General features: G+C 32.3%; 3 protein-coding genes across 3 annotated transcripts in view; all 3 read left to right on the top strand.

The window, feature by feature from the left end:
- The window catches only part of LOC111710933 (myosin-9), an 8,463-nt gene extending 6,771 nt beyond the window's left edge, over positions 1 to 1,692 (top strand). Inside the window, exons 8-9 of the mRNA XM_023485141.1 lie at positions 141 to 623; positions 1,041 to 1,692. Of these exons, the coding sequence (XP_023340909.1) occupies positions 141 to 623; positions 1,041 to 1,566 (1,009 nt within the window). The 3' untranslated portion in view covers positions 1,567 to 1,692. The remainder of the gene's footprint in view (positions 1 to 140; positions 624 to 1,040) is intronic.
- A 4,007-nt stretch (positions 1,693 to 5,699) lies between these two features.
- On the top strand, positions 5,700 to 14,809 carry LOC111710932 (beta-1,3-galactosyltransferase 1). The gene is made up of 13 exons (XM_023485139.1): positions 5,700 to 5,703; positions 6,145 to 6,201; positions 8,327 to 8,438; positions 8,978 to 9,076; positions 10,161 to 10,191; positions 10,590 to 10,638; positions 10,861 to 10,898; positions 11,340 to 11,416; positions 11,720 to 11,811; positions 12,676 to 12,781; positions 13,764 to 13,840; positions 14,406 to 14,464; positions 14,690 to 14,809. Exons 1-13 carry the CDS (start codon positions 5,700 to 5,702, stop codon positions 14,777 to 14,779), a joined length of 891 nt encoding a protein of 296 aa, XP_023340907.1. The 3' UTR covers positions 14,780 to 14,809.
- Positions 14,810 to 15,778: 969 nt separating this feature from the next.
- LOC111710931 (DNA excision repair protein haywire) overlaps positions 15,779 to 18,777 on the top strand; it is a 23,410-nt gene continuing 20,411 nt past the window's right edge. The window contains exons 1-3 of the mRNA XM_023485138.1: positions 15,779 to 16,104; positions 16,807 to 16,881; positions 18,601 to 18,716. Of these exons, the coding sequence (XP_023340906.1) occupies positions 16,042 to 16,104; positions 16,807 to 16,881; positions 18,601 to 18,716 (254 nt within the window). The 5' untranslated portion in view covers positions 15,779 to 16,041. The remainder of the gene's footprint in view (positions 16,105 to 16,806; positions 16,882 to 18,600; positions 18,717 to 18,777) is intronic.

The raw sequence follows: 18,777 nt of genomic DNA, 5'->3' as shown, positions 1-18,777 counted from the left end.
CCCCCCCCCCCCCCAATTAGATTTTAAACATTTTTTGGTTCTTCCTCACATATTAGTGAAAATATAATCTTAAGTAAGGAGAGAAGGAATTATTAATCAAGAAATTAAATACCCCTGAAATATATTGTTTTTAATACCAGGGCTGATAGCAGTAGCTGGAGCAAAGTTGAGAATGAACTCTTGGAGAGTGAAGATGTTATTGCCTCTGTCAAGGAAGCGCTGACCGCCACCGATCTAGATCCAGAAGTTGCAGGAAAAGCTCTTAAAATCATCTCAGCCAACACAGATAAGTTTCTCCCCAAGCATAGAGAAGCTAAACCTCAACTGTACGAAGAACGCCATCGTATGAATGTGGATGGAGTTGATCCTCTGAGGCTGGAGTCCTTGATGGAGGACCTCCGACTAGCGACCTCAACCCGAGTCGGAGACTCCGATGAGAGGATTCTATCCCAAGCGCTTCAGCTTCAGCTTAGCCTAGGGCAGAGGGAACAGACCCAGATCAAGGTTCTGAGGTCCAGTCTTGAAGCTTCTAATGAGAGTGCCCGGAACTTGACCCTTGTCGTGAGTTCTTTAAGCCAGGAGTTGGAGGAGGTTAAGTTGATGCTGAATCTAGTTTCTGCCAGGTAAACTTGTTCAATACCGTTTTTTTAAACTTATTTATTTTTCAAATAACAAAATTCTTTAAATAATTACATAATAGCAGCTGCAAGTATTTTGAAATTTCTGTTTTTCTAAACCCCTATTTTCTTTTTGTTGTTCGTTTCGTGCATCATCCATCATTTTCGGCCAGTTTAAAAAAGAAAAGATTTTTTTATGACGTCTCTACAAATGCCGACTTTTTGCAGGTTCTAGAACTATTCCTCAAAATCGTTAATAATAATCAGAAAGTAATTTTCCCTATATTTAAATTCATGAGTGGGGTGTAAAGAAATCAAAGTACAACAGTAAAAAATAAAGAAAATTAATAATTTTCCTTTTCAAAAATGTTAAGATTGGAACCTATTCTTTCTTAATGTTGATTTTGTGTCCACAATGTGTAGGTATAGCGCAGGACAGGAGGAGCTTGCTTCTATCAGAACGCAGCAGTTGACCTACACCAAGGACACAGACTTTAAGATAGAGGAACTCACTAGAGAGCTTAGCAGAACCAAACAGCATATGCAGAAAGAGATTGAAAACTCTGCCGCTAGGATTGCTGAGGAGCAGGAGAATAACAAGAAAATGTTGGAGAAAATGCGCAAAGAGCGTGATCAGCTGATGACTGAGAGTGATCAAAAATTGGCGGAACTCAAGGCGGCTCTGACAAAGAGTCATGACAAGTTGAGGAAGACGATGAAGCTGCTAGAGGAGGAGCAGGCTAGGCGGGAGGTTGTTGAGAAGAAGAACGAGAAACTGGAGAAGCGAGAGCAGAGCCTTGACACCCTCACTAGGAACCAGGAGGAGGCACTCAACAAGAAGGAGAAACTGCTACAAGATGCTCAAAGAGAGTTGCACGAGTTAAAAACTATCAGAGACGCCATCTTTAATTTGTCTAAAGCTGGGCCATCTGCTCCGGGATCTACGTAAATTCACGCGGCATTTTCGTGGATTTACTATCTTCTCGTGGCATTTTCGTAGATTTACTATCTTCTATTATATATTATGCTTATGGAAATCATTACTCTTATAGAAACAATTAAACGATGACGCTTATTTTAGTATTTTTGTAATGGACGCAATATTTGTAAATATTTATAGCCAGCCAACTCTAGATTTTAGTAATTTTGTTAAGATTGGACATGTTTCTAAATTGACACCATATTTTCAAACTTAAAAGAAACGTGTAAAATGTTTTTGTTTATTTAACAATGGCGCATTTTTTGTTTAAAAATGTTTTTAATTCTGAAGCATTTTGCCGTGGCATTTCTTCTCTCTGTTGTAAATGTATATTATATCGAATCCATGATCATATAACTGTACTTTAATCCTCTTATATTGAATTTTTTATTGCAATTAACAATTTTACACAATGAAGCATTATTTAATTGACTTGAAATTGTTCATAAAGAAAATAAAACTTTACTTTTTTTTTTGAGAAAACCTCTAGTAAGGATGATCATTCTTTGTCATTATATTTTTTAAATATTATAGCTAAAAATTATGGTAAATATGATTTAACTCTGAACCTTCTTTCAGACTTCTAATAATGATTTGGTGTGAACCGAGTACCGGAGTCTGGAAACTTATAGAACTCTGAAATTCTTGAATACATGTAAAGCAGGATCATACTTTTATAACCAGGCATGTTAAAGATGCTGAAAACATATTTTCAAGTACCGTCCGTTCTAATATGGTAATGCCCGATTTACAACGGTACCTTTAACCCTTTATTTGATCATCAAAGTGGAAGAAATTGTCGGTTTCTAGGTTTGAAGTTACTTTTGTGGATCAATTCTTTAAGAATTTTTCCCGATATTTTGGAAAATTATGTAATAAAATGTTATCAATCTTTAAAGAAATTGAATTTATTTTTGAATTCGTTTTGCGTTTTTTTTAACTTACCTCTATATCGTAGACAACGAAAATCAAATTGGCCTGGGTGAACACGTTCTAAAGCTCAGATTGATACATGGAAAGGCCCTTGAAACGGTTCCCTTTAACCCTTTGACGGATCAAGGATACAAGATTTGTCCATAGTTGTCTACAGTCACTACAGAAACGCTTTTCAAAATGTTTTATATTTCTGGAATATTAACGGTTATTTCCTAGAAGTGGCAAAGTATGATTATTCACATTCGAATTTTTGAAAAGCGAGCTGAACAAAAAATATTCTAGATTTTCCAGGAATACATCATCCGCGTTGAATTCACAAAGTGCGCTAGTGTTCACTCCAATTTTTACGGCTTTTTACACAATTAAAAAGATTTTGATATAGAATTCTCGGTCCTTGATTAAACTTTTAAAGGGTACTCTATTTTGCGCGGCGAGTCTCACTTGAAATTACGTTGACCAGTCCCTTTAAGGCGGAGGAGCACTAGCTGAGAATGGAGAAGATACGGCTGGTGAACAAGCTGAAGATCAGGATGAAGAGAAGGAAGATATCAACCCGAATACTACAGGTGCAGTCACACCTTTTTCATACAGGGTGTCCCAATAAACATGGGAATTGAAAAACGAGTTTAAAATCGGTTTTGTCAAGAATTAGTGTTGTACGCCAAACGTCAATAACGGAAATAAAGTTACATCTACGTACAAGGCGTTGTAGGCTGTGTCTGTTTTCATAGATGCATGAGGGTTAATAGTCCAAAGCCCTAACTTTCCAGAAGAAATTCTGCGGCTTTACATTTTTCCGAAGTTATAATATAAACATAACAGAACTTTTGCGTAGGATATATGGCCAAGCCTAGCCAAAGCGACGCATATCCAACATAAAAGTTTCTCCCTCTGGTAAGAGGCGGCTTTTTTTTTGGGGGGGGGGGGTAAAGAAATGACATAATAAAAATACAAATCTTGCTAACACACTTCCCTCCTTCCACCCCCAGCAATGATTAAATCCCCCTCCCTGGAAAATATCATAAGCCGCCCCTGCCTCTGGTCCATTTCAAAGGAAACATTTATATTTTAAAAACATTTTTATGTATTATGTATTTTTACAAAAATGTGAAAATAAAAAAATGAAAAATATCAATCTGTAAAAAGATATATGAATTACTGCTACCAAAAAAAAACCTGTTAAAAGAAAAAGCTAAAATATTTTCTTGTGTTTAGTTATGTGTTGTTACAGCAGTGGTCACCATGTTCCTATATTTCATATTCCAGGTAAATAAAGATCAAATCAAATCATTTATTAGGCCACAAATTTTACAGTGTACATACGTAAAAATGCTAATTAAGAATAACAACAATCAATTTTAAATATATTGTGGCCGAGAAGCTACAAGATAGCTCAGGCTGTTTACACATGAGCTCCCCTGGTTCAGCATAATAACGATAAGATTTAAACATTTTTCTTTGTTAATAAAATTCTTAAATGCGGAAGCGAAATCGGGCAGCACGTTAAATATTTTTTTAAGTACTGATAAAACACAACAGTTGGGAAAACAACGATATCTTCAACATCATTGATCAGAAAATGGTTTTAAAGTGTTCTGTTGTAAATGCATTACCCTCAATGCAAAGATGATAATTCCCGATTCACAACGGTACCCTTGAAACCTGTATCTGATAAATGATGTAAAAGATATCTTCGTTTTCATAGATTTATAAGTGTTTAATTAAGATTTATGATTTCCGGCAGTAGAAATGCGCTATTTAGTATTTTAGAGAAACCACAATTGCAAATATACAGCTTTCAAAATTATAATGATTGATATCTAATTCATACATTTAAGATGGATTTTTCATAAATCTTAAGATTGGAAATAGTAAAAAGCCGTTTAGCAAATTGGTTTTCGTAATTGATGGAGAATGGGAGCATTTGTCAGATAGATCAGACTATGTCAGAGACACGCTTGGACTGAAAGATGGAACCCTAAATGTATCCAGAAGAAATTCTGTGTCTACATTCTTTGGAATGCATAATCTATCCAAAGAAATTATAATGATTGATGTCTAATTCAACATCATTGATCAGAAAATGGTTTTAAAGTGTTCTGTTGTAAATGCATTAACCTCCATGCAAAGATGATAATGCCCGATTCACAACGGTAGCATTGAAACCTGTATCTGATAAATGGTGTAAAAGATATTGTCGTTTTTATAGATTTATAATTGTTTGATTAGAATAATTCCTATATGCTTTCCTGCAGTAGAAATGCGCAAATTATTTTTTTAGAGAAACCACATTTGAAAATATACAGTTTTCAAAATTATAATGATTGATGTCTAATTCACGCTTGATCAGCCAAAGCTTTTAAGGGTACCGTTGTGAATCGGACATTGTCCTCTTTGCATTTAGGGTCACGTGAAATTAAATCCTTCAAGAAGGTATTAGTTCATGAAAATTTGTACCTTGGAGTTCGTTATTACAGTTAACATTTCTTAATAGTTCTTAACATGTTTGTGTATTTTTTTTCTTAAAAAATAATATTTTTTTCTTTTCTTTAAAATAAAAGTTGTTAACTGAATTTGGGAAAATGAATGATTTTTGGGTAAAATGGACCATCTTTAAAGGGACTGTAAAGGAAAAGCTAAAGGGGGTATAGGCTGAAACCTGAGAATCTCAGGAGTTAAACCATACCTATAAGACATCTTTCTAATGTTCCTATCTCGAGAAATTGATACTGGTCACGTGATTTCCGTCTGTATTACGTGACAACGATACTGCACTGCCATTGGCTGAAATTAATGTGACGTAATACGGACTATACGGACCATATGTAATTATATTATCAATTATATCTATCAAAAATGCAAATTAAAAATTTAAAAATTTTAATAGGAGCAAACCTGAGATTCTCAGATAGATGTTTTATATGTATCGTTTAACGCCTGAGATTCTCAGGTTTCATCCTATACCCCATTTTATTTTTCCTTTACAGTCCTGTTAAGGGGGAGAACTTTCCAGTTCAAGTTAATATTTTTAATTTTTTCCTCAAATCTTTGCAATAAATCTTCACGGCAAGTAATCAGAATATTTGATTCATTCTCTAAGCATAAGTTTCAATGGCGTTCAAGAATCAAGAAAAAATCTAGAATCTGGATCTCCATTTATTGCTAAGATGGGCCTACCGGACCCGAAAATCATTGTTTAAATTTTTTCAACCATAAGTTTATTGGACTGACAAATTGGAATATCTGTTGGACAAAAAAATTTAAAATAGTAAAGAAAAACCCTTAGATTGTGGTAAAACATTAAGATTTTTTTACCTTTGTGGAAGGCTAATAATATGAAAAAAGTCGAATTGTCATCTCGAATTTGAATCTTGGATAGGAGACCTTCCTAAAAGCCAGATTTGATTTTGATTTTAAATATATTATGCCCATTGTCCTAACTTCTTTGTACTTTCATCAGGTTGCCGGATTGACCGTGTTTTGGGCTATGTCCCTGCACATCCGATGGCGGTCTGGGAACCTTTCACGATCGTTACTTTACCTATATCTGATGTTGTTAGGCTAATTTTATATTATACTTGGAGAAAGATTTAGTTTATTTATTATATTTAGAAGACACAGTATTAGTAGAACCTCCCAGTTGTGGAACAGACGAAGTAGAGTTACTAGGTATCTATATATAAAAAGTTATAATCTCTGTTTGTCTGTCTGTTTTTTGCCCGATCATAACTCAGGAACCCCTGGACCGAATTTCCTCAAATTTTTGATTGGGGAACTCGGGAGGCTTGGTTTTATGATTTTAATACGAGTGGGTCGACTTAGTAGCGAACATTTAGTGTCCCGGTAAAATCATTTTCAAGTGTGGGTAAACGGTGGGAGTAACTTTTAGTAACCTGGGCAGAGCTTGGTTCCCAAGCTAGTTTGTACATTAAAAGTAGTAATCTCGGTTTGTTTGTATGTCCGATCATAACTCGCGAACCCTTTGTCCGATTGGTCTTAAATTTTGATGGGGGAACTCGGTAGAACCACGGGAATGTTTTTAGCTTGGTTTAAACTTTAAAATTGAGTTTTTCGTCTTTTATATGGAATATTCCAGGCAAAGCTGGGTTCACAAGCTAGTCCATAATATGTATTTATTGAGTCTCACTAATGAATTTACACTCAGCTCTTCACTGAGTAAGTTAAACTTGAACTGGAGGAGAACTCAAGCCTAATCCTAAGGGGTGACTGTGATTATTATTAAGATCTTGATCAAGGAGTATGGAATAGAAGGGAGATACAACTGACGCGGCCCGCCCTACCATATGATCATACATGCTTTGCAGACGGTACTTCATTTGTACATATTCAGAATAGGTTATTGTATACGCGGTAATTGTACATCAGAAAAATATTTTTTATTCAAACGAAGTACCGTCTGCAAAGCATGTATAATCATATGGTAGGGCGGACCACGTCAGTTGTATCTCTCTTCTATTTCATACTCCTTGATCAAGATCCACAACATTTGTTATCATCGATCCGGATCCAAAAGAGATGGATTCGGATTTAAGTGGAAAAACATACACAAACACAAATCTGAAGTATTGATAATGTTACCCCCCCCCTCTGCCCCCACTCACCCAACACATCAATATAATTTATTTTTAATAAATGAATTAGTTTATGAATTTTTTATCTTAAGTTTTTCTCCAGTTTTGAATGTTTTCTGCATTGATTATTATTTCAATTGATTAATTAAATATGATCCCCATCGATTATCATTTTTTTAATTTATAACATAAAGCTATTAGCTCATATATATTTATTTTTATGTTAGCCAAATGGGCTGACACTTTTTGAGGTAACATTGGCTAAAATCTATTTTTTGAAAGAATTCAACGGGCAACGCCGCCGGGCCACTTCGGCTAATAATTTATTTTTTTCTTCAGATCAGTTTATTTTTATTATCAATAGATATTGTTTTCTTCATTGATTATTTTTGTTCTACTGATCCAGAATTTTCTGTTAATAATAATTTTTCCATTAATTGCTATTTTTTCCATAGTTTTTTATTCAAATTTTTTTCTCCATTTATAATATTTTTCTATTTGATTATTAATTTCCCCATGAAGTATTATTTTTTTCCATTGATAATTATTTATCATTTTTCCATTGTTGCTTGTTTTTCCATTTTTCATTTAATACATCAGTGAGAATCAAAAAACTCTGAAATAGGTAGACGACTTTCAGACTCAAGTTATGACTTTATGATTAGTCCAATGAACATATGACACAGCAATTGTGCACTGAAAACAGACCCATTTCACTATTTATTAAGTGATTTAATAAGTTACTAGTAAAACTGTTCGCTTTTAAAAACATCAAATATACTTTATTATTGGTATGGTCGTCTTCCTATTCCACAGTTTTCTAGTTCTCACTGTATTATTTACCCATTTTCACTAGATTCTTTTTCTCATAATAAAATCTGATATTTGCAACAAACAATTTTTTAATTTTTAATGATATTATTTTCCCGCTGTTTAGTATTTGTAATGTATTATTTTACTTAGTTGGGATCATAGATTTGGATTATCATAATCCTGATCGTTTGATCTCGATATCTACTATGAAGTGTGGGAACTTTGAATTTTTAAGGATCTAAAAAAAATGCATCCCATTCTCCCTTCAATCCCTAACTGGGTACGATTACCCTGCTGGAAATCGAATAAAGATTAAATGCAGATTAACAAAAGATCGAGATTAAGCACCGATCTCGATATCCACAATACAAGAGTTCCCCTCTATTTAGTATTTGTAATGTCCGCCCCTGGTCATGAAGCAGCTCGACAAACTATCCGGAATACCTGGGGGGGTAAACTACACAAATCATCAAATGTTCGAGTTCTCTACATTCTCGGCAGGTAGAAATTTTATTAAAGATCCCCCCCCCCCTCCCCATCTTATAATGATGATAACAATGATGATAACAATGATGATTATAATGATGATAATAATGATGATAATAATGATGATGATAAAGATGATAATAATGATGATAATAATGATGATGATAATGATGATAATAATGCTGATGATAATGATGATAATGATGATAATAATGATGATAATGATGATGATGATAATGATGATGATAATGATGATGATAATGATGATGATAATGATGATGATAATGATGATGATAATGATGATGATAATGATGATGATAATGATGATAATAATGATGATGATAATGATATTATAAATGATGATAAAGATAATAATGATAGTTAAAATAATGATAATTATATTACTGATAATGATGATATTAATAAGGATGATAATGATAGGGAAGTAATGCCAATAATAATAATAATGATAATAATTACAGTAAATAAATATAATAATAACAATTTAATTATTTCAAGATTATCAATTAATGAAAATAATGAATATTGAACTTAGAGGCAGCTGTTTCTGGAGATATTCTAGTGGAGGATTTCCAGGATACATATCTTAATCTTACTCTTAAATCTACATTCATGCTCAAGTGGATTACTAGGTATTCATCATTCATTCATTCATTCATTCATCCTTTTATCCTTTCATTCATTTATTCATTTAGCCATTGATTTTCAGGATACATATCTTAATCTTACTCTTAAATCTACATTTATGCTTAAGTGGATTACTAGGTATTCATTCATTCATTCATTCATTCAGTTATTTATTCATTCATTCATTCATTCAGTTATTTATTCATTCATTCATTCATTCATTCATTCAGTTATTTATTCATTCATTCATTAATTCAGTTATTTAGTCATTCATTTATTCATTTAATCATCAATTTCCAGGATACATATCTTAATCTTACTCTTCAATCTACATTCATGCTTTAGTGGATTATTAGGTATTCAGTCAGTCATTCATTTATTCATTTATTTATTGATCCTTTCATTTATTTATCCTTTCATTCATTTATTCATTCATTTAGTCATAGATTTCCAGGATATATACATATTTTAATCTTACTCTTAAATCTACATTCATGCTCTAGTGGATTACTAGGTTTTCAATATTAATTGATTCATTCATTCATCCTTTCATTCATATATTCATTTATTCATTTATTCATTTATTCATTTATTCATTTATTCATTTATTCATTTATTCATTTATTCATTTATTCATTTATTCATTTATTCATTTATTCATTTATTCATTTATTCATTTATTCATTTATTCATTTATTCATTTATTCATTTATTCATTTATTCATTTATTCATTTATTCATTTATTCATTTATTCATGTATTCATGTATTCATGTATTCATGTATTCATGTATTCATGTATTCATGTATTCATGTATTCATGTATTCATGTATTCATGTATTCATGTATTCATTTATTCATTTATTCATTTATTCATTTATTTATATTCATCCATTCATTTATTTATATTCATCCATTCATTCATTTATCAATCCTTCCTCTCACTTTTTTTGATTTTTAAAAATTATTTGTTAATTCAGTCATCCTTTAATTTATTCATTCATTCTTTCATTTATTCATTCATCCTTTCATTTATTCATTATATCACATCTTGACATTTTTATAATTTTTCACTTATTCTTGTTTTAGGCACTGCAGTCAAACAAAGTTCGTTTTTAAGGTTAGTTTCTTCGAATTAAGGTGTTAAACCGTAACTTGAAAGTCTCTGTAGTAAAAATTGAGTTCATTGGAACTTTAATAATCTTATTTACGATTATTTTTGGCGGAGGCTCAGTCCTAACTTTTACAGAACGGTGGTTGATTGATTATTTGTTTGTTTATTAAGTCGCTGAAGCTAAGCGTTTTCAAATATTAAATTACTTTGTACAAAATTTGATTGAAAAAAATCAAATTTTTTGCCATAAGGCCTCAACAGCTTCATCTGCGAATTGTAAGTCCGTATTTCAACCCCAGTTTCGTACAGTCATGATGGGATTGCGATTTTGTCATAGGGCGTCCCTAAAAGTCTGCTTGATTGATTGATTGATTGTCTTTAAAAAAAAAATTTCTGGTTTCTAGATTGATGACGATGTTTTTGTGAATGCAGAAAAGCTTTGGGAAACTTTAGGAATTTATTCATTTATTTTTTTATTTATTCATTTATTTATGTATTTATTTATTCATTTATTCATTTATTCATTTATTCATTTATTCATTTATTCATTTATTCATTTATTTATTTATTCATTTATATTATATTAAAAACTTTAGTTTGCCTTTTTATTCTCCCCATCTACTTTTGTATTTCTACTAAAGTTTTTAATAAACTAATAATGAATGTATTAAATAGAATCTACGCAGCTCTACTTTAAGAGTATTCCAATAAAGGTAAAAAGAAATGAAAATTATAAATTAAGTTAATGCTAGAGACTGGATGGAGAGTTAAAGATATATAAATATGTTTAATGCTAGAGGCTGTTTATAGAGTCAAATATATATAAATTATGTTAATGCAAGAGGCTGTATATAGAGTTTAAGATATAAAATATATTGTAGGGGTTGAATGGCGAGTTTAAGATATATAATATATTGTAGGGGTTGGATGGAGAGTTTAAGTTATATAATTTATTGCAGGGGTTGGATAGAGAGTTTAAGATATAAAATATATTGTAGGGGTTGGATGGCGAGTTTAAGATAAATAATATATTGTAGGGGTTGGATGGCGAGTTTAAGATATATAATATATTGTATGGGTTGGATGGAGAGTTTAAGTTATATAATTTATTGCAGGGGTTGTATAGAGAGTTTAAGATACAAAATATATTGTAGGGGTTGGATGGAGAGTTTAAGAGTAAAGGGACAGATTATGCATTAATAGGTCACGTGATGAACACTGTTCCAATCAGGTATGAGCAATCTATCTGTAAAAGGTCAAAAAAAATTGTCTCATCCCTTGCAAAATGCTTTTAAAACTATAAAAAATAAGTTGATAAAATATTTTCTTCTCAAGTTTTAACATTTAAATATTCTTTTGAATGTTTAACAATACAAGTGTGTTAAATTTAGGTTTAATAAATGAAAGAATTTTTTTTCCAACACTTTTTATCTTCAAATCTGACGCCTTTCTATTTTTATCTATCTTTTTATCTTCAAATCTGACGCCTATCTATTTTTATCTATCTTTTTATCTTCAACTACCTTTTATCTAGGGATCCCACGAGTAAGTGGTATCTCCCGCCTAAATTCTACCCTCTCAACATATTTCCAACATTTCTAAGTGGAACTGGGTACATCTTTTCAGGTAATCATATCTTAACCAGAAACTAATGACAGAGTAGCGTCATGAAACCCAGTATTGGAAACCCGGTTTCATGAATGGGGTCAGGCAGATTTGTTGATTCCAATATTTTGGTATTATTCCATGTGTTTCTTTTCATTCTATTTTTGTTTTCTGATTTTTTTAAATTAAAATCTACGCAAATGCATTGACTCCAAATACTCGATACTCTCTTAAATGTTCACCTCTGTGGCGTGTTTTACGAATTTCGTTTTTTTTTCAGGATTTTTATACATAATATCCTATTAATTAATATTATTTTCGAGGATCACTGGTTTCTTCCTTTTTATTACTTACGTACACAATAAACCAAATTTAGAGACATTATTATCTAGGATCATTGGCTACCCCCTGTATCTACAGTGAAAACTAGAAAACTCTGGAATAGAAAGACGACTATTAAACTCAAGTTATGACGTTAAGCTGTCCAATGAGCATGAGACACAGGAATTGTGCAGGGTAAAGAGACCCATTTCAATTGATAAGTAAATTAATAATATACTAATAAAGCTATTTGCTTTGTAACTACATCAAATGCAATACAGTTTATTTTAATGTCGTTTTACTATTCTGTAGTTTTATGGTTATTACTGTAAAAATACTATGTATTGTTTTATCTGGGGTTACTGGATATCCCCTTATACCTATGTGCACAACAAACCCTATTTCTGAATATTATGTATTGTACTTTAAAAGTACATTTATTGCTTCTAGATACACAACAGATAACGATTGTATTAAAGGAGAGGAAGATGAGAAGATTCCAGAATTTGACACTGCTAACTTCAGGGTTTTAATATTTTTCTCCTCTATAGTACATATATTTAGGTTCATTGGCTACTCCACTGTACCTATGTGCACTGAAGACCCCATTTATAAACCTAGAAGATGTATTTATCACTGGTCTGTGTGCCACCACACAACTAGGTCTAAGGTGAGTGGTTTAAAGGGACTGTCAACGAAATTTCAAGTGGCATGTCTGATTCACATACTTTGTTTCATCAAGGATTAAAGGGATTGACCGGCTTTGTAAGGTAGTTGAACTGAGTATGCAGTTTGAGACATATTAAACTTTTTGAAGATTTGTAAATCCTGAGTTTGAGCGCAAATTCGACGTTCAAAACTTCTACTTTGGGGGTGGATACGTTTTCAGAATTAGTTTTTTTAAATTATTAAATAACGACGACATAAAATGTAAAAAAGTTCTACAATAAACTACAGACGTCATGTTTAGGATCATGTTGAGAAAATAAAAATTAATCTTATCATCGAAAATAAGTAATCTTGTTGAATTATTAGTTTCTATTTTCGCAATTTCTCAGTTTAATATGTCTCAAATGAATCCGTTAGAAGCTTTCCACAATACTGCATACTCAGTTCAACTACCTTACATAGCTGGTCACTCTTTAATGAGAAATCCTTATTTAATTATTGATTATTTTATTTGTATAGTTCCCAGAGACAAAGAAGAATATGTCGGAATTAAATACATCTCGTAAAAGTAAAGCGACAATATTTACTTGTTGCTGGCCAGACAGAGGTTTAAATGGACTGTTGTGAATCGGACATGCACCTCACTAAATGGAGGGTCCCTTGACATTACGTTTAAGCCCTTTTGATATGAACAAGTAGTATATATATTATATATTTCAAATGATATAGGTAAATGTTTACCAAATTTGAACAAACATCGAAGGCCCATGAAAACAAATAAACATAAAAATGGTTAAAAATCTCAAAATGACATAGTTCTCACATATAGGCATATTTTGTTTTGTTTTTTATTTTCCACCTCTCAAAAAACATACTTTCTATTCCCTTAATTCAAACGTTTAAAGCTCTTCTTTAAATAAAATGTTCGCATCCGTGAGTCAGGAATTTATTTTTGAAAACAATGGAAGATATTTTTATTTCAGGCTGACCCATAATCCAGGATTTCAGTGGAGACCCATGACAGTCGGAGGAACCCACACATGTAACTACAAACAGTCAGGTACTTGTTACTTTAGAAATGTAGTTATTGTATTCCAGTAAGATACTTGTACTCTAATCAGGTTCTTATTGTACTCCAGTCAGTGATTTGTACTCCAGTCAGATACATATTGTTCTCCAGTCAGATACATATTGTACTCCAGTCAAAGACTTGTACTGCAGTCAGATTCTTATTGTACTCCAGTCAGATACTTATTCTACTCCCGTCAAGTACGTGTTGTACTCAGTCGGATACTTTCACTCCAGTCAGGTACTTATTGTACTCCAGTCAGATACAAATTGTACTCCAATCAGAGACTTTTACTCCAGTCAGGTATTTGTACCCCAGTTAGAGACTTGTACTTTAATCGGTTACTTGTACTCCCTTCAAGTACTTGTTATACTCCAGTCAGGTACTTGAACTCTAATTTGGTGCTTGTACTTAAGTGAGATACATATTGTACCTCAGCCAGGTACTTATTGCTTTGTGAAAAGACTTTTTAGCCAGATGTAGTAAATATGATTATCAATTGAATAATTTTTTAATTATTATTTTATATTTCTTTTTTTCATTTTAAAATTTCTAGTTTTGGTTCATGGAAGCTTTCAGCCGGACACCATTCAGGATATTTTTAGTAAAGCTCAGGTCAGCTTCAGTTCTATATTTTTTTTTTTTTTTATCTTATTGTCATCATTTTACTATAGTTTTTTATTGTTCATCAAAATACCCCAGTTATTTATAAAACTAAAAAGCATTTTAAAGTAATTTTAATTTTTTTTCAAAAATCAATTTTTTTCAAAATCTGATATTTAAAAAAATCCACGGGCAAAGCCGGGCACGTTAGCTAGTATTTAATATTTTTCTATCTAGGATGATCTTCTGTGTGACACGATACTATTCCATCTTCTCTCGAGCTTATCTACCCTTACAGACTTCTTCAGAAACATATTCAGAATATAGGTGCGCAGATAGAGATGCGCAGAACAGTTTATNAGAGATGCGCAGAACAGTGTATCTACCCTTACAGACTTCTTCAGAAACATATTCAGAAGATAGGTGTGCGCAGCTAGAGATGTGCACAAGTGCAAACTAATCGCGCATTCATATGCGCTGATCTCCAAATCCTTAAAAAACCCTAGTCACAATGCCATTAGAGTGAGACTTTTAGTGAAAGATATTTAGTTAATAGAATTTTGATAGTTAAAAAACAAATGAACATGATAATTATTTATCCTCTTAAAGGCATTAAAAGTAGTTAGTTATCAAATTATAACCTTGTATTTTAGTTAACAATTTGAAACATTTGTTTGTCCCTTGATTGCAATAAGAAATTATTTTTAAAAATAGCTTAAAGGGAGTAATAGCAAACAAATGCGGGGGCAGAGTCTCAACAAAGAAAATCTAATCAATTCAGTTCAAATCGGTTTCCTTTTTATAGCAAAATTTACAGTGATAGACTTGTTTCATGGTTATTTTTTGAGATATGCAAGTCATATTTTTGAGATATGCAAGTCTTATTTTCGCAACAAAAGTTTCTTTATCGGTTTTGTGAAGAAACATTTAAAATTGAAAATCCGAAACTTTTCCATTGAGAAAATCTGCAACTCAAAAAGAAACGTAATTGAGCAATACATCGTGATCGTCTTTTAGTTAAAAAATCTAGTCTTTACATTAAATCGAGTATTTAACTAGTCTAGCTTAACATTTTACTAGAAACAGTGCAATTCCTTGTTGATTTTGTTTATTATTTTTTACAGGGTGAACCACATCATATTGGGTTTTTTACATTAAATAATTGGAATTACGAACGAGCTGGAAATAGTTTTTTTCATTCAGAGGAATGTTTTTTGTTTCAAAAAAATCCCTCCCCCCCCGTTCTCTCTCTCTCATCTTTTAAATATAATTTTGTTCATTTAATCAATTTATGCGATTTGTGGTAATCAAATGTGTAAAAAAAAAATTGGATGCAAAGATACATTTATTCCCCCCCCCCCCTCAATGAGTGGGATAATTCTTCCAAATATACAACTCTGAATGAATTCACCAATTCTTAAGAATAAGTCCCAAATTTAGACCAAAGTACGGGTATTTCCAATAGTTAAAGTGAACAGAATATGATGTCACCATGTTTGATATGTGTAATGTGATATTTAAATTTAGCAATTACTCAAAATGGTTTGTATTCGTCGTTTGATTTCGACTGTTATGTTTTCAGAATAAAAATGGCTGGAGGTGGGAAAAGAGTAAAGAAAGATAAAGACAAAGATAGAAAAAGAAAAAAGAAGGAATATTGTTCATTAATTTTTACATTTTTTTGTTCTTGTAAGTCTTAATGATAATTAATGTTTTATTATTATTATTATTATTATTATTATCATTATTTTCATTATTATTATTATTATGTATATTATTATTATTATTATTATTATCATCATTATTATCATTATCATTATTCATTATTATTATTACTGTTATTATTTCTATTATTATACTTTTAAGATTACCATTAATAATTTTATTATTATTATCTATATAATAAAACAAGTCATTCGTATATACTATATATATACTTATATGTTGTCAATAGCCGGCCATACGGCTGGACCGATTGGAATGAAATTTTTTGTGGACACTCATGGGTGGCGGGGAGGGGTGGTGTTAAAGGCTAAACTAATTTGATTTTGAAATATGTTTTTGAAAAATTTTAATTTTTTTACGGGCAACGCCGGGCCCTTCAGCTAGTTATTATTAAATTATTATATTCATTATTTTCATTATTATTATGATCATTTGTGATAGAATAATAAATGTAAGTATAATTTTTCCTAAGAGTGGTGGTTGTGATTTTTTTGTTCTAATCCTCAAATTATTATTTAAGATTTAAATAAAAAGAAATTTTGAGTTTTGCGAGCATTAACTTTAGATTCAAATTGTCAAATATTTGAACAATCTCAAAAGAAAACTAATGAATGATTGGATGAGTTAAGCCAGTGGCGGAGGAGATCACAATTGATGATGATGACGATGATAACGAAGTCATGGTAGTAGAGGGCACAGAGAAGGTAACTGAATGAATCAATCAATCGAATATTAAAATATCAATTGAAGAGAATTTGATTAAAATGATTGAATCTTGTCAAAGTTCCGACTCGAGAATACACTAAACTTATTCATTTTTGATTACAGTAATCTTTGCTCAATGTTTACATAATTTTTTGTTGGTTTTGAATTAGAACAAAAAATTATGTTTCCCAAAACGTTGAACATTATGACTAATCAAGTCCCAATCACTAGGTCTTCAGAATTATTAACAGTTGATTTTAAAGGGATAGACCGGCTATGTGAGGTAGTTAAACTGAGTATGCAGTGTTGTGGAAAGCTTCTTTAGGATTCATTTGACACATATAAAACTTTTTAAAGATCTGTAAATCCTGAGTTTGAGCGCAAATTCGACATTTAAAACTCCTACTTTGGGGGTGGATACGTTTTCAGAATCGTTTTTTTTTTAATTATTAAATAACGACGACGAAAAATAGAGTAAAAATTAGATGGTTAGGTACATATCTCTCAAAAGAAATTTGTTAGTAAATCAATGCTAGAATAAATTATTTCGTTTTCATCATCATATTGAATTTCTTCTTTTCTTTGAATTTATTCGCAGATTTCTTCAAATACTTCAAAACCAGAAAAATGAGAAAATAGAAAATAATAACTGTAAGATTCACTACGGTAGCCTTTAGAAGTTTAGACATTGGTCTGATCAAGGAAGGATTAGATTACTTGTCCAGCTATAAATTTATCATCTTCAATTGTGGTTTATTTTTACAGTGACTTGCGCATTCATGCTTTAGACAAATAAGATTAGTCACGATAAACATATTAAGGATTTGGATGCCTGCAGGAGCTAGTGCTCATGCAGAGAAGAGGGATTAGGATTAAGTTTAGTTTTTTTACAGTGGGGTTGGGTGGAGAGTGTGTGACACCAGTTCTGTTAGATCACTGAAGTTAAGCACACACTTGTCCGCAGCCAGTAACTGGATTGGTGTCCAGACTGGTGTTCACGGGTTCAATTCCTTTACTCCACACAAACCTGTGGTTTCAAAAACATCTGAAGCCGACATCTGGTTAAGCAGTTATGACCACCTGACGCATGTAGGAGGACTGAGGGGCGGCTGTCAACAACTCCCGCAGCGAAAGGATGCGTGCTTTAAACTCAAGAAGAAAGAAGCTTTAAGTGGATTGATCCAAGTGAATGATGATGAAGAGAGGAATGGTGGACAAGCAGGGAGAGTCTATGGTTGCCAGCTATAGGTGAGGAATGGTGGACAAGCAGGGAGAGTCTATGGTTGCCAGCTATAGGTACCTGGGGGTATCCAATCCGGGCTTACAGATGTTAGGGAGCAATGAGTGGTATGTTTCCTATCAGTATGGCACCCGGGCCTCATTCCAGTATATCAGAAGGATTCCTGCACTCTATATTCTCAGGCCTAAGAAGAATCTTAAGCAGCTGGAATCTTGTCAACTCTCTTCTCAGTATGAATGAAGCGTGGATGGATGAATGTGCTGCCTGATTACAACCCCTGGTAGATCAATATAAAAACCCAGACAACACCAAACTTTCGCAATAGAAAAATTCTGAGATTTGATCGTAACAACCCGGTCATGTCCTGGGGACAAAAAAATCTCTTTTAAGTTTAGTTTTGATGAACACGAGTTAGGGTTCAGATTAGTCTAGATCAATGCAAGTTAGGTCGAAGATTAGTCACGATAAACCTATTCAGGATTGGGTGCCAGCAGCAGCTAGTGCTGATGCAGAGCAGAGAGATGAGGATGAAGATGAGTTCGGAGCTAAAGATTTTAGAGCTCAGATGGTTCTCAGACCTGATCATGAATCACGGTGAGTAAAAAAACAAACAGAGGTATATGTTTATAAGATGGTGCGGAGGGGGGGGGGGGGG

Source organism: Eurytemora carolleeae, unplaced genomic scaffold, assembly GCF_000591075.1.
Source record: "Eurytemora carolleeae unplaced genomic scaffold, Eaff_2.0 scaffold918, whole genome shotgun sequence".
In the NCBI taxonomy this organism is placed as follows: domain Eukaryota; kingdom Metazoa; phylum Arthropoda; class Copepoda; order Calanoida; family Temoridae; genus Eurytemora; species Eurytemora carolleeae.
Note: the sequence above shows the minus strand (reverse complement) of the source record. Positions and strands in the feature narration are given on the sequence as shown.